Here is a 16,982-nt window from a genome sequence, read left to right as displayed (position 1 = left end):
TGAGTGTAACATCCAAATTTTCATTCCCCCAATAATTACCCATCCACAGCCATAACCTTGAGAAGAGGTAAGACATGTGTGGTCTTCATGGGCAGGTGGAGTGCAATGCCTCAGTGCCCCTTCAGTCCTTTTTGTCTATGTCTGCGTCAAGTACCTCTCCTCACAGCACCTTAGGTTTATTTTTCCTCTGCTGACTGCTTCCTCTTCAGTCCCTCACTTCTCCCCTCAACCCTAATGCAAGGCCCTCAGAATTGAGACCTTTGCTCCACCCCCACCAACCTCCTGTGATCCTCCTTGACTTCCACTAGGCACAACCACGGGGTAGCAGTGATTCAGTGAGCAAACACAGTGTAGATAAACACAAAGGAAAAAAGAAGCACTGTCCTTCAAAGCCTGCTCAGCCAGCTCTAAGTAAGCAAAGCCACACTGACCCTGCTGTCAGTAATGCTACTGTGAAGTCAGCCTCCCTCAGGCTCGAATGCTTCAGAACAGCACCAAAGTTTTGAGAATCTGGGCCTGAAAACTAGTCCTCCTCTTTCAGGAGGGAATCCCCCTCCTATATGGCTGAAATCCAGTCAGGACAATACAAACATGCCATTCCTTAGCCCAGCAGGGCAATTTGCCTCTGTTGTTCCAGCTCAAAGTGATGCAAATTTAACATTAATACAACTCTTCAAGTGTATTGTCCAAGATAGCCCAGCAATTTTACAATCTTCAGAGACTGTTCCATCTCCACAGTAACAGTCTGTTCTCACATAGCAAATCAAATACAGATGAATCTGTATGGTCTCAGCCTTAATTCCCCCTTTCTCCAGTTATTTAACTTAAATAATGAATTAGAATATAATAAACAACAACAAGGTGTTGTTTCACTCAATTATTTTAATAATTAAAAATTATTGAACCCTTCAGCAGCCTGTTGGCTGTCTTTGTCTTGTCGCCAATTGTACGCTTCCTAAAAAAACTGAAGTGCCTCCAATAGCAGACCACCTTAGACTTCAGAAACCCAGTGTTCCTAACAGCTCGGGCGATTATTAGCGAGAATATGGCATATCTAAACTGAAACCCACTTTTTTACAATACATATCTTGGAATCCTTGAGCTATGTTAAAATAAATGTACTAGCTTTATTTACTGCAGTATTATAAATTCTGCATAAGATCCACACTGGAAATTACTGAAGTGTAAGTTAAAGAACACAGTATCACACCAGATTCCTTTTCAAACCTTACATGGCAGGTAATGTAAACTCACTCTGATATCTGGTTCTACTCGCAAACAATAGGGTTGGTTCTGGTATTGCTGGATCTCTCCTATAATTTCAGCCACTTTTCTCCTCTTGCTGAAGTTTACAAGCTCTTTCCCATGTCTTTTTAGAAAATCAGGGTTTCCTTCTTCTGTTTTCAAGATATTAGTCAAATAAATCCCTGGTGGAGAAAAAATATACATACATGATCAAACTGCATTCTTTAGCATTTCTAGACTTGAAAGTTTGTTTTCTACCACTCTTTTCTGTCAGACTTGAAATATGTACAGAACGCATAGAAACAATATCCACATCAGTGGTTCCTAACCTATTCTTGGGAAAACCTAACTAGGATATCCACAATGAATATGCATAACAGAGCTGCGGGCAATGGAAGCAATGAGTCCAATACAACGCACGTATATTTATTGAGGATATCTTGGAAATCCAAGTGCCTAGGGGTCCACCTGGTCTAAAGTATAACAAACATTTATCAATACGATAACTCACCTGAGTTAGAACATCCCCAACCAGACAAGAAAATGTTGGGACAGAATATGACACTGGAAATTTAGCATATAAGCACTAGATTTACTAAAAGGTGCTACCGCATTAACGTGTTTTTTATTCACTGTAGGTCTCTTATGCAATGGGACATATTTACTAATAAAGTGCTTAACTGCATTAGCAACTAAACACACTAATGTATTTCAGTAAATCTAGCAAACTGAACAAAATTTCAATAATATTTGTTAGTACTCTGTAACAACATTATCAACAATGATTAAATATAAAAATGAGTTATCTATCCATTGGGATTTATTATCTACTTTTATGCTAGAATTCTACAATGGAATCAACAGTGTTGTTCAAAGTACTGTATAGAGAGAGGTGTGACCAGCAGAAGAAAGGAGGTGTTGATGCCCCTGTACAAGTCGTTGGTGAGGCCCCACTTGGAGTATTGTGTTCAGTTTTGGAGGCCATATCTTGCTAAGGATGTAAAAAGCTACAAAAGTGGTATGGGATTTGCGTTACAAGACACATGGGGACTTGCTGACCTGAACATGTATACTCTGGAGGAAAGGAGAAATAGGGGTGATACGATACAGACGTTCAAATATTTGAAAGGTATTCATCAACAAAAAAACCTTTTCCGGAGATGGGAAGGCGGTAGAACTAGAGAACATGAAATGAAGTTGAAGGGGGGGCAGACTCAAGAAAAATGTCAGGAAGTATTTTTTCACGGAGAGAGTGGTGGATACTTGGAATGCCCTCCCGCGGGAGGTGGAGGAGATGAAAACAGTAACGGAATTCAACAATGCGTGGGATAAACATAAAGGAATCCTGTTCAGAAGGAATGGATCCTCAGAAACTTAGTGGAGAATGGGTGGCAGCACCGGTGGTTGGGAGGCAGGGCTAGTGCTGGGCAGACTTCTATGGTCTGTGCCCTGAAAATGGCAGATACAAATCAAGGTCAGGTATACATATAAAGTAGCACATACGAGTTTATCTTGTTGGGCAGACTGGATAGACTGTACAGGTCTTTCTCGGCCGTCATCTACTATGTTACTATGTAAGTAAAGGTAAAATATATAGTGAAGAACACATTTAAAAAGTTACTTAACTGAAAGTAAAGTTCTTGCCATACTTTATTACAAAATGTTTAACAATAAATCTTCAAAGAACAATGTCCAAAAGGATGTACAATGTCGATATAAGTAATATACCATAGGTACTCCTAAACACAGATGACCCAACACTGCAGACACTGACTTTGCTCAGCTGGTACCTTACAGATTTCAGTATATCTGGAGTAGTGTTTCACTACAGCAATGGTTCCCAAACCTGGTCCAGGAGGCACCCCAGCCAGTCAGGTTTTCAGAATACCCACAATGAATATTCATAAGAGAGATTTGCATGCACTCCCTCCACTGCATGCAAATCTATCTCATGAATATTGATTGTGGATATACTGAAAACCTGACTGGCTGGGGTGCCTCCAGGACCAGGCTTGGGAATCACTGCACTAGAGTACATACCATTATAGCACCCCTGAAGAAGTAATTTTCATTATTACTCTTTTGTTGCCGAAACACTACAGTGATGGGTAATCTATGTTTAGGAGCACCTATAGTATATTACTTTTATGGACATTCCTTTTAGACATGTTCTTTGAAGACTTATTGTTAATAAACAGAGACATTTTGACATCCTGGATTCTGGTGGTTGGCTCTTTCCATTCCCTTCTCTTGTTTTAATTTGAGAACTGATGCAAGAACATTAAATGTGTGGGAACCGTTCAGTCACAAGGCCAGACAAGCAGACATCCTCGCTAAATACTCTACCAAAGTTCAAAGCCAATTATTAAAAAAGAGTCTGCCTGAATCAGCTTGTGAACAGTATCATCTGAAAGAGAAAATTGTGCTCTACAACACTGATACATAGTGGCATGCATTAGCTTGTATTTAAGTCCTTTGCAGCTGGGGTAGTGCAGGTTGAGAAATTTGCGGGATGATCTTGTGGCGTTTCTGGGAGGTAGGTCTACGAGGTTTAGCATGTAGATTGGGCTTCTGCGTGAATGATTTGTGTACAATCGTGCAGATCTTGAAAGCAATGCGTTCCTTAAGTGGGAGCCAATGCAGTTTCTCTCTTAGGGGTTTTGCACTTTCATATTTAGATTTTCCAAATATGAGTCTGGCGGCCGTATTCTGGGCAGTTTGGAGTTTTTTTATCATCTGTTCTTTGCACCCGGCGTACAGTGCATTGCAGTAGTCCAGATGACTTATTACCATTGACTGTACTAGGGTATGGAAGATGTATCTCGGGAAGAAAGGTTTTACTCTTTTGAGTTTCCACATGGTGTCGAACATCTTTTTCGTCGTGTTTTTCACGTGGGTGTCAAGAGTGAGGTTTCGATCAATGGTGATTCCCAGAATTTTCAAGTTTTGTGAGACAGGAAGGGAGCAGTATGGTGTGATTATGGTAGAGACGTTTTTTGTGTTATGTTGTGAGGTGAGTACAAGACATTGTGTTTTTTCTGCGTTGAGTTTTAGTTGAAATGCATCTGCCCAAGTGTGCATTATTTGGAGGCTTTGGTTGATTTTGTTGGTGATTTCATTTAGATCATGTTTGAATGGGATGTAAATTATGATGTCATCTGCATAAATGTAGGGGTTGAGGTTTTGATTGGCTAGTAGTTTGGCTAGAGGTATCATCATTAGGTTGAATAATGTTAGTGAGAGTGAGGATCCCTGGGGGACTCCACACTCAGGTATCCATGGGGGTGATCTGTCCGCGTTCGTTGTTACTTGGTGTGATCTTGTGGTCAGGAACCCTTTGAACCACTTGAGAACTGTTCCTCCTACTCCGAAGTATTCTAGTATATGTATTAGTATGTTATGATTAACCATGTCAAAGGCGCTGGACATGTCGAATTGCAGGAGGAGGATGTTGTTACCATTTGCTATTGTCTGTTTGAATGAGTTCATTGCGGACACTAGTACAGTTTCGGTGCTGTGATTCGACCGAAATCCTGATTGAGACTCTTGTAGAATTGTTTGTTTAGATATTCAGTAAGTTGTTTCATTACTATGCCTTCCATGAGTTTGGTCATGAGTGATATAGATGCTACTGGTCTATAGTTGGTTAGGTCCATTGTGCTTTTTTTAGCATCTTTTGGTAGTGGAGTGAGTAGGATACTTCCTTTATTCGTGGGAAAGAGTCCATTTTGAAGCCTGTAGTTTATGTGTTTCGTGAGGTCTGTTTTGAATTGTTAGGGAGCGGATCTTATTAGACTAATATTGATATGATATTGGTGCACCCTGGCTTCCACCTTGCACCGCATGTCATGAGCCCTCGCCATCAATTAGATCAGATATAAGTCCTTTTTATTTATTTTTTTCCTTTGAATGGGACTAAGATGATGATCAGGTCCAATAATGCCAATGCACTGGATTTAATCAAAAAAATCATTTACACTACTTTTCTCAATCACGATGATCTCTCTTGAACATCTGTGAACATAATTTATAGCGAGCAGGATTATGGTTGATCTCCAGGTACTGCAAGCACCAGTTATATGTACCTGGGATGATATAGTCTGCTGGCAATGAGTGCATTTTTTAAAGCCACTGGGGGCTTTCCTTTGGGACGTATCATCTGGAAAAACAGCAGCAGCAAAGAGGTTCATTTTCAAAGTACACAGTTACACAGGATACTATGAGGCTCATTTTCAAGAGAAAAACACCTAAAAATCATCATAAAGAAGCATTTGGACATTTTTCTCACCAAAATCAGTATTTTTGAAACCCAAAAACAGTATTTTTGAAACCCATTTTCCAGACATTTTTCTATGCAGTTCACGTCTAAGTCAGAAGGGGGTGGGTCGGGGTGTTTTAAGGGTGTGATCTGGGTGTTCTTACGACTTGGATGTTTTTCAGCCACAATGGAACAAAACAAAAATGTCCAGGGCTAAAACTAAGACATTTTGAGCTAGACTTTAGTAATGACTAAGCCCCAAAACAGTGCTCTAATTGACCAGATGACCACTGGAAGAATAAAGGAATGACACCCGTTCTCACCCCTCCCCCCCCCCCCAAAAAAAAAATGTATAAGAAACAGTATATACCAGCCTCTATGACAGCCTCAGATGTTATAACTAGTCCTATTACAGCAGCAAGCAGGTTCCTGGAGTAGCCTAGTGGTCGGTGCAGTGCAGTGGCGTAGCCAGACCTGACATTTTGGCTGGGCCCAGAGCTAATATGGGTGGGCACTATATAGATAGATAGATAGATAGATAGATAGATAGATAGATAGATAGATAGATAGATAGATAGATAGATAGATAGATAGATAGATAGATAGACAGACAGACAGACAGAGAGACATGAGTAGTGTTTCTTGGAATACTACAAAATAATGCCTTAGAATGCACTTGATGATGGATTTCTAAGTATTCTGCCCAACAGCTGCCCTGCATCAACATAAACCACTTACTTAATGTGAAAAAAAAACAACAGTTTTAAACATAGTTACATTATGCCATATCAAACTTGATCAGATATGTCTACTATAATGGCAAATGTGTCAACACACATAACAGTATAATCACAGCAATGGCATATACTTTGCTTAACAAATGTAAATGCCTGATTAAGCAAAACAGGAAGAAAACCTTTGAAGACTTTTCCCCTTCCTTTGGCTCTACTGCTTTCTCTCGCTATTCTGATGCTGACAAAATAAAATTGCCACAGTTTGGCACATATCCTTCAACTTTGCTTTATAAGAAATGTATATCAAAGGACAGAACGAATCACAGACGAAGAACAAACCAAAAATACTTTACTGAAAATGATCCAACATGACCATGTTTCGCCTGAAGGCTAGGGACATTTGTAAAAGCAAACAGTTTAAAATAAAATCCAAGAACAAAGTACAGGTGTGGTTACATGCACTCAAGAAGTGTAACTATTTAAATAGAACAGTGCAGTGTGCTTTAATACAAAAACAGTAAGTGCATAAACGTACAATTCCAAAGCTGTATAATAGTATGTAGCAAATTAAGTTGAGAAACTATGCTCACTAAAGAATGAGGCGCCGTCTTTTGGTGTTGAATATATCAATAATTCTGTCATAGTCCAATTAATCACACAGTTCTCTTTCAAATGATAACAGTGACAGATTATGGAGGCGACTGGTGAGCATTGAGGCTCTTGATGCTGTTTTGATCCTGTTTACAGTTGAAAACAGTCATTCCACAGTGCAAGTTGACATCAGCAGAGTGATAAGTACTCTTAAAAGGGCACCGACATTTGGAAAAATGTCCACATTGCAGCTGTCTAGTACTTCAATTAAAGATGGAAAATTTATACCTTCTGCTACTTTGCGTTTTAGATGCTGAACAAACACTGTTAATTCAGCCTCCTCTGGTAATGCCATATAAAGTACATGGGGGCAGTATACTCTCTCTTCGGCCAAAGGCCTCAGATGTTGGCATATAGGCAGCAGAAGCAGTCATCATTCCATAAGCATCATCTTGAAAACGATTATTCAGTTCACTTAGCTGGCAGTCAATAATCTCATTCCACAGACGTCTCAAATCTTCATTGCTTTGCACAGAAGAAGATTTACCCAAAGTGGAAAAAAACAATGAATCACCAAACTTTATAGGTAGCTTTGTCTTTCGAGAGGAAGAAACATCCCACTTTTTTTCTCCATGAGATCCTCTGTTAATTTAAGAACTTTATCAAAGTCATTTGATGTGTTCTCCCTAAACTGAACAAAAGTTTCTTTTAGACACTCTATAAAATTAATGCAATCTGTAACAGACAGCGTGGCAATCTGTAGTCCTTTTGTGGCAAAATCACTGCTTTCAAATAATTTCCCAAATGTAACTGCCAGAAATAAGAATTTCTTTGTCTCTATCTGATGTAGAAGTGATAGGGAATCTAGTCTTGTCTGTCCAGCAGCATTTGAAAATTCAGCAAGTACTTCAAGAATAACATCAAAAAGCATCAATAATTTTGAGAGGCCCTGGGAGTTTCAAGATGGCGGCACATTAACCTCGCGGCATATCTCCCTTAGTGAACGCTGCGAGTCAAAAGTTTTTCCTGCTCTTCAATATGCCTCACACAAAACGTAAAGGATTGGTAAGAACTGCTACCCCTTCAGTTCGAACCTCCTCTCCATCACAACGAACTATTGAGAGCTTTGTCGTGAGGACACCAGACTTACAAACCGGAGGACGCCCTGCTGTCTTCTCAGTAGGAGAACTGAGAGAATTGGGGCTAGACGTTTCTTTGTCACCTCCGGTTCTCAATCCGCCGCCTCCTCCTACTGGATCGCCGTCTCAGCTGGTGATTCCTCCGTCGGGAAGCGATGAGGGAGGTGTCCCCGAAGGGGGCGCTGAGCGGATGAGTTCCAGCAGAGGATCGGGTTCTTTGAGCCCATTCAACCAACCCAAGGTGCCACTAGTGAAGCCGACAACGGTTACCCTAGAGAGCATCTGGGAGGCCTTGCAACAACTCGACACCAAATTGACCAGCACAACAGAGGAAATTGCCTCGTTAGTAAGTACTGTTGATTTATTCTCTAAATCGTTAGAAGCCATAAAAAAAGATTCTTACAATCAAACTAACGAAATAAAGGAAGAGGTAAAGAAACTACAAGAATTCTCAACTTTATCTATTAAGGATAAGAATTGGACGCACAGGAAAATAGAACAAATTGAAAATTATAATCGCAGACTGAACTTGCGTTTTCTTAATTTTCCTGTGTTTATGGGGATTTCTCCTCTAGATGCCTTTAAGAAATATTTAATAGAAAATTTAAAGTATTCTTCAGAACATATTCCTCCAGTTAACCGAATATATTATATAATGAAAAAAAAAAAATCGGATGAAGCTTTAAATATGGAACTACAGATTGAAAAAGAAAAAAAACATCAAGAACAATTGAACTTAACGGATATTCTAGAATCTTCCTCATTTGAAATTTTGGAACGTAAGACTTTAATTGCCTCCTTCATTTTTGAGCAAGACTTGGAAGCAATTAAGCGATTATATTTTAGAAATTCCCAACTTCAGTTTTATGGTGAAAAGATTTGGATTTATATGGACGTTACAAAGCAAACGCAAGATAGAAGAAGATTTTTCTTGACTTTAAGGAAAGAGGTTTTGGCTATAGGAGCCTCATTTCATCTTAATTACCCCTGTAAATGTGTGGTAAAATATACTGGGCTCAAATATATTTTTTTTGATCCAGAACACTTAAAGTCCTTTATAAATGATAAGAAGCTGAGATCAAATTGATGTCTAGATTGAGAATATGAATAATTAGTCTGTGTGGGTGCAAAGCATTTCTTTGATTTCATACCTAATTTATCTCCTGAAAATGTTTATACTCCCCCCTCACTTTTTAAGGTCTAAAGAAGACTAGTACTACAATATGCTTTGTTATAATTTTTCTTTTATATACATTTAATTTTTCTTATATATCTCAATGGGTTATTGTAATATACAGAAATATTTAAGTCTGATTTTCTCTTCAAGTGTAATACTTGTAATTATATTCAAAAGTATAAATAAAAAAAAAAAAAAAAAAAAAGCATCAATAATTTTTTCACAGAGCCAGATTTTGAGCTCCACCTTGTGTCTGTTGATAGTTCAAGTTCAAGACATTGTCTATCAGGATGCAGTTGTTTCTGTACTTCCAAAAAATGAGCATGCCTATATGTACCCGTCATAAAACTATGCAAGGAGTTCAGAATTTCAAAAAATGTGCTAACAGAGGGACATGCTTTAGATGCTGTGCAGAGAACCAGATTGAGGCAATGAGAATTACAGTGCACATAAACAGCCCGCCGAAACGTGCGTTTCAAAATGACATGAACACCTCCTTTGTTTCCAGACATCACAGAAGCTCCATCAAAGCTAAAGCCAACTTCAATCACTTTTATGATTTTATCAGAAATCTGCAGTATCAACAAATCCAACTGCCCTTTCCTTTATTACCCCTTTGTGTAGGTACCTGACACATACTGCAACAAGCTCACATTTAGAGAGATCTTTGCATTCATCACCCAGAATTGCATAGTATGTATTATCGGTTTCATGTATTTCGGATTTGATTTTGCGTAACAGTAGTAAAGTGGCAGATTCTAACAGTTCATTCTGAATACTTGGGCTCATTAGAGTTGCATTCTTTGGAAGTATTTCAAGGCGACTTTGGATACTATTGTCATATTTGCTAAGGAGTTTGAACATTTCCAAAAAGTTTCCTTTATTTAAGGCGTCTTCTGTGTCCGCATAATGGAATTTCTTGCTTGGCACAGAATATCACAATATCAAGTATTACTTTGATGTGTTCACGATTCCTTTCAACTAAAGAAAAGTTCATGGCATCTTAGTTTAGTTGATTAAAAATGTTTCCCCGACCTCCTGGTAAGTGACTTTGTCTGTAGTCTTCAGATTTTCCTAGTGCAAGACAGTGTGCCTTGCTGGATTCATGTTTTGAGCAGCTCTGATTCATGTGCTTCCAATCTCTAAAGCCAGTTCTTGTGAAAGTTTCTTCAGCCCGGGTATCAGAAAAATGTCTGCACACTTTGCACAACACTGCATCCTGACTTGTACTGTATTCCAATATAATTTTGACACAAGAGCTTAGCTTGGATATCGACTCAAATAAATGATACACACAGATCCAAAAAATGATATCCCCTGTTATATCTGAATTTTATTTTTTTTAAATTGGGAGGAAAAACCTCAAATCATAAAGGAACACTCCTTCGTTGATAACACCAACATTAGGGAGGACCTTTAAATCATCACGGGTAAGAACAAAATATCATGACATGTGTGCTACGTCAGTCTACAAGGATTAATAAAGTGGCAGAAGCGATTAAGACACATTGGCATGTCAAACAGACATAACATAGTAGATGACGGCAAGAAAAGACCTGCACGGTCCATCCAGTCTCCCAACAAGATAAATTCATATGTGCTACTTTTTATTTGTACCTGTCCTCTTCAGGGCACAGACCGTATAAGTCTGGCCAGCACTATCCCCGCCTCCCAACCACCAGCTCCGCCTCCCACCACCAGCTCTGGTACAGACCGTATAAGTCTGCCCAGCACTATCTCCGCCTTCCAACTACCAGTCCCACCTCCAGCTCTGGCACAGACCGTGTAAGTCTGCCCAGCACTATCTCTGCCTCCCAACCACCAGCCTCGCCTCCCAACACCGGCTCTGGCACAGACCGTATAAGTCTGCCCAGCACTATCCCTGCCTCCCAACCACTAGTCCCGCCTCCCACCACCGGGTTTTGAGCAGAGTAAATTAAGATTGGCGTATAGTAGAGGTCGAAACTTAAATTTGAAGATCCTCAATCAAGAAAGAAATATACTTTGCGACAAAGTACTACTTGCTGGTCAGACTGGGTTGTATATTGTATTATGTGCAGTTGCAACAAATTCTATATTGGGCAAACATCCAGAAAATTATCTGTTAGGCTTATCGAACATAAAAGTGATATTAATATCAAGAAGACTACTGCACCTTTGGCAGCTCATTGTAATAGAGAAGGGCATGCTTTTGAAAGCTTAAAATGCTGGGTACTTCAACAATTGAAATGGCAGACAGGAGGAGGTGATAGAAAACTCCTCCTACTCAGACATGAACAGCGTTGGATTTTTCGATTACATAGATCCCTTCGGGATAAATACTAAAATAGAATGGAATAAATTTTTTTGAAAGAATAAAAATTTTTTTGAAAGAATGAACTTTTTTGGAAGAACTGCAGTTTCAGATTACTAAACATCATTTGTGATTGACATTGGAAAGGAGGGGCGTAGTATATAGGCGTCTGACGTCAACACTATATAAATCGCAGCCATCTTGAGAAATTTTGTGTTCGTAAGCAGACCGAGATTTAGAGCACTTTGTAAGGACGAAGAAGCTAAAAGCACATTTGTAGAGCCTTATTATTAAAAAATCAAGCTGAAAATTTCTTTGCGCTTTTCCTGCAGACTTGATCAGTCGGACACCACTGTACCCTGAGGAAGGATTCGAAACTGAGGCCAAAGTTGGGCCCGTGGGAGGTGTCCAATCGACTGTAGATTAAAAAGATAAGTGCAACTATCCTGTACTATTTCAATTATTTTGTTATTTTGAATATATTAACGTAAAGGCAAAAGCCAACATTACCTTGTAAAATAACAAAAAACAGGAGGAGGTTTTTTTTTTTTACCCGTGATGATTTAAAAGTCCTCCCTAATGTTGGTGTTATCAACGAAGGAGTGCTCCTTTATGATTTGAGGTTTTTCCTCCCAATTTAAAATTTTTTTTTTAGATATAACAGGGGATATCATTTTTTGGATCTGTGTGTTGCACTGTATTCCAGCCAGCAAAATTTATCATACCAGTGAGATAAAAAACTTCGGGACTTGCCACTAATTGTACAAACTGGGAAACCCTGTAACTTTGGCTGTTTTGGTGGTTCATCAATGTCGGATAAATCCGAAAGTAATTCCATCGGCTGCACACCAAGTTTACTGATCTGTGAGCATAAAGTAGAACTTGTTGAGGGAACAGCATCCTCGCCATGCTCCTCTAGATGTGGTTTTTCAATTCTATCTGCATCCTCACCATGCTCCTCTATATGTGGTTTTTTTTGAAGTAGTTTAGTAATGAACTCTGTTTTGCCATGGGGGCAGAATAAGGAACACTGTCAGGAAATATATTTATCTCTGGAACACTTCCGGGATTTTTCTCTCCTTGAAGCTAAAATCATAATAACTTCAGTAAATTTTGTGATAAGGATCTTCTGAGTTTACATTTACATACAGAACTCAAATACAAATCCACCTATGCATCCAGCTTTTCCTACCTAAACGCACAACTATGGAACGCATTGCCAAAAGCAGTAAAAACTACGCTCGACCACCTAAATTTTCAGAAAACACTAAAGACAGACCTGTTTAGAAGAGCATACCCCACCGACCCAACATAAAAATACCTGGACACTTGCAACACAATGTAACCAAAGACCGTAACAGACATTACCTGACTCTTCTTCCCCCCTTCCCTCTCTAAGTTCCCCCAATTGTACCTACCATACATGCACCTCATTCTACAACAGTATCACTTTGTATTCATTCATACCATGTATTTGTTCAGACCGGAATCGGTTAACGTCACTAACAGTTACATGTAAGCCACATTGAGCCTGCAAAAAGGTGGGAAAACGTGGGATACAAATGTAACAAACAATAATAATACATCCAACAACATAGGTAGCAGAAGCATAATAAAGTTGCCCTTTTACTAAAGCTTAGCACCCCCACAATCCTGGAACAATGTATTCAAATTGTAGTAGCACCTCAATAATAGCAACACAAAATCCCTTTGTTGCCAAATACTTTGTGATCCTGCAAAGAGGCTTCTTAGAGCCTATATTGCAAACGATAGCACCAGTTCCAATAACAGTACCTTTAAAAAGGCAGCAGTGAATATACACAACAGCAATACACATCCCATTGGAAAAGCCAGACAAGTCAGACTCATAGATCCCCATACAAACCACATGCTAGCAGAAACTCTCATCTGCTCGTGGTCACATGCAGACCACAGACCAACCCTCATCAATTACAGAATAAAGGACCAAAAATTATAAATGTATTGATTTTCTAAATTTTTATGCCACATTATCTCTACAATTCTAAACTGATCACAATTCAGCACACATTAATTTTAAAACATATTACAAAAACCCAGCCCCATCTCTCCCAGCAGCCTGGCATCAGCTTTTCCCTTCAATACTCTTTACCCATCCCAGTAGCTCAGCATCAGCCCTTCGCTTCTCTACCTCCCCCCCTCCATCCGTAGTCCAGTATCAATCCTTCCCTTCCCCACCATCCATCCCATAGCTAAACATCAGCTCTATCTTTCACCCCACTCCTCCCTGTAGCCTAGCATGAGCCCTGTCCTACTCCCTACCCACCCCCTATGGAATTAAATAAAGACAGACTTTTTTTTTCATGCCCACCTCTGCACGCACCAGTCCACCCAGAGAAAACCGCCGGCGCCTACACTTTTTTTTTTTTAATTTTAAACTAGGCATGGCAGAGACCATCCCCACCCAAAAACCCACCAAAATGAGAGAAAGACAACTTTTTTAAAATTAAGCTAGCTTGGCACTATTAAAATTTATTGTTGGGGATGGGCTCCTCATTGCCCTAGGCACTGGCAGTGAAACGTCTACCCCCCCCCCCCCCCCCCCCATTCCAGAAGCCCATTACCAGACCACAGCCATCATTTTGTTTACAAAAGAGTAATCAAAATGCTGGCAGGTCATGGTGGTGGGCTTCTGGGTGGGGGTGGGCTCTTCACTGCAGGGCAAAAGAAAAAAAAGGCATATTTTAATAATTAAATATATACATTTTTTGTCCTAGGCAGTGAAGTGCTTATCCCACCCAGAAATTCCGCAACAATAAATTTTAATAGTGCCCAGGCCCCAGCTAGCTTAATTAAAAAAAAGTTACATGATGATGTTAAAATTATATGATGTACAGATGACGAGGCGTTTCAAGATGGCGGCACGTAGTTGAGTGAGCTCTGATCTCCTCGATTCGATCGCATCTTAAAAACTAAATCTTTTTGTTTATGCCTCATACTAAACGGAAGGGTACGGTCCGGGGTAAAGCTTCAATACCCCGGACCTCATCCCTGCAACAGCTTTCGATCGAGCAGTTCATCTCGCGAACTTCTTCCCAAGACGCCGTGAGTGTTCCCGCTGTCCCCCATAGCGGGGGAGCTATGGAGGTCCTGGGACTCGATGTCACTCTCTCTCCTCCGGCGCTTAAACCACCGCCCCACCCAGAAGGACGCCGGAACCAGAGAGGTTCCCTCGAATCCGAAGAGGGTGTCGATGATGAACCCCTAATCGAAGGGGCTAGAGCGGCTGTACCACACGGGTCGCAAAGGCCGGAAGGCCTGAGCCTAGAAGGGAAGCTTTTGAAATCTGCTCCTGGGTCGGTGTCGTTGGAGAACATTTGGAGTGTTCTCCAACAATTAGCGGTGAATGTGGACAAATCTACGAAAGAACTATCTTCTCTTGTAAGTGCAATGAATGCCTTTTCTGAATCTCTGACTGGCATAAAAAAGTTTACAGCTCAAACTATAAAGCTTGAATAAGATCTCCTTGGAAGCAGGATCCCTAACTGATAAACCTGTAAATTTAATGGAACAAACAAACTTAAATGTATCTGAACTGTAGGAAGCTACTATATCTGATCAATCAGAAAGAATGACTTTAATGGTTCAATTTGTTTTCTTGCAAGATGTTGAAGCTATAAAAAGACTATACTTTCGTCGAATAAATGACTTGTTTTATGGTAAAACAGTTCGTATATTTCAGGATGTAATGAAACAAACGCAGGATATTAGGAAATCTTTTTTGAGCATGAGGAAAGAGACCCAGGAATTGGGAGCCTCTTTCTTCTTAAACTACCCAAGCAAATGTGTGGTGAAACATCAAGGTTTAAAATATATATTTTTCCAGCCAGAGCAGTTATGATTTTTCTACATTCTAACTAATGTTTAAAGCTGTAAGAAATTAAGGAAGAATGATACGTGCGAAGTCTGTTCTTTAGTTATATTTACCTATATTTTTTCCCCATTTATTCTTAGTAACGCCTTGGTCTCGTTTTTTTTTGTGATATAAAAAAGGCATTAATGTATCTTCGTAAGATGAATGTGATAACTTCATAATATTCTGTCTGATTTACTTAGCAAGTTTGTCTTGTATTGTAAAGTTTGGAAAGTATAAATAAAAAATAAAAAAAAAAAATTATATGATGTAATGCAAAAAAAAAAAAAAAAAAACCATTTACTATTTTATTACCTGCTGCTGGGCTGGGCTGGGCTGGCAGCTGCTGCTGCTTGGCAGTAAAGTTACTCGATTCTGGATCTGGATTCTGGAATGATCTCGATTTGAAGAGAACCTTTCTTTCCCAATTCCCACATTCCAGGGAAGGGCCAAGGAAGGCTGAGGCTTGCACTAATCAACAGTCAACCCTGCGTGCCGTGCGTGCATGTGCACTTATGCCCTCAGATGCCGTGGACGGAGCCGAGCCAGAGCGAGGTTCAGCACACCAGCCGCCGCACACAGCCACGTCCACTCCACATAGGATGGAAAACAACTATGACGCGCTGATGCGACCTGCAACTGGAGAGATCAGCTGAGCCTGAGCGGGTGCCCGCGGCGCAACGTGGTAGTACGCTAGGCTGCTGCAGTCAGTAAGTGTGTGCGCTTGGGTGGTGGTGGGCGGGCCTGAGCAGAAATCAGGCTGGAAGGAACCTGGAGACTAAGATCAGCTGAGCCAGAGCGCGAGCGGGTGCCGTCTCTGCCGTGGTACGCTCTGCTGCTGCTGCTGCTGCAGTGTGTGTGCGCTTGGGTGGGTAGGCCTGGGCCAAAATTGGGTAGGCCTGGGCCCACCCATAGCTACGCCCCTGGTGCACTGCACTGTGGAGAAGGGGACCCAGTTCAGTAATCCACTCTGTTACACCATAATGTGGTGGTGTACAGTTGGGTGCAGTAGATTTTTGATGGGTTTTGGAGGGCTCACTATACAATATAAGGGAGAAACAGTGAGATGTGTACCTGGGAGCTTTTAGGTGAAGTTCACTGCAGTGCCTCCCTAGGGTGCCCCACTGCTCTGCTGGGATGTCTGTGTGGCCTGTCTACAAAAAATGCTGGCTCCTCCTACATTCCCCCCCCCCCACCCCCTCCTAATAGCTTGATTTTGTCTGTTTTTCACTTGGACATATTTTATTCAAAAATGGACCAAAAAGATAAATGAACAGAGCACAAAAATATCTAGCAAATGGACGTTTTTGAAAAAAAAAAAAATAGACGTTTTTGCTGTTTCAAAAATGGCTATTTGCTATTTGGAGTCTGTACATTTTGAGCAAAACGTCCAAAGTCAGACTTACACGTCATATCGAAAATGCCCCACTATGTTACTTTGTAAGTCTATATGCTTTGAAAATGAGCACCAATGTCATTTGCTGTTTTGGGCAGTTGAGATAATAGGCTGAAAATTTTGATGTATTGTCCATTGTAGCGTGACAAAACAGAGGAACCCAGCTAATTTAGAACATAATTTTCATTGTAGATAATCTTACAAAATTTAAAACACAACAAAAAGATTCCAGATACCAAAACACTTACTGGATTTCA

General features: G+C 40.2%; 1 protein-coding gene across 2 annotated transcripts in view; it reads right to left on the bottom strand.

The window, feature by feature from the left end:
- SOS1 (SOS Ras/Rac guanine nucleotide exchange factor 1) overlaps positions 1–16,982 on the bottom strand; it is a 322,749-nt gene that overhangs the window by 42,630 nt on the left and 263,137 nt on the right. For both annotated transcript variants that reach the window (XM_030195899.1, XM_030195900.1), the window contains exon 18: positions 1,255–1,427. In XM_030195899.1, coding sequence (XP_030051759.1) covers positions 1,255–1,427 — 173 coding nt within the window. The remainder of the gene's footprint in view (positions 1–1,254; positions 1,428–16,982) is intronic.

This window comes from Microcaecilia unicolor, chromosome 3 (genome assembly GCF_901765095.1).
Source record: "Microcaecilia unicolor chromosome 3, aMicUni1.1, whole genome shotgun sequence".
In the NCBI taxonomy this organism is placed as follows: domain Eukaryota; kingdom Metazoa; phylum Chordata; class Amphibia; order Gymnophiona; family Siphonopidae; genus Microcaecilia; species Microcaecilia unicolor.
The sequence above is the reverse complement of the archived record's forward strand: the minus strand, read 5'-3'. Positions and strand labels throughout refer to the sequence as shown.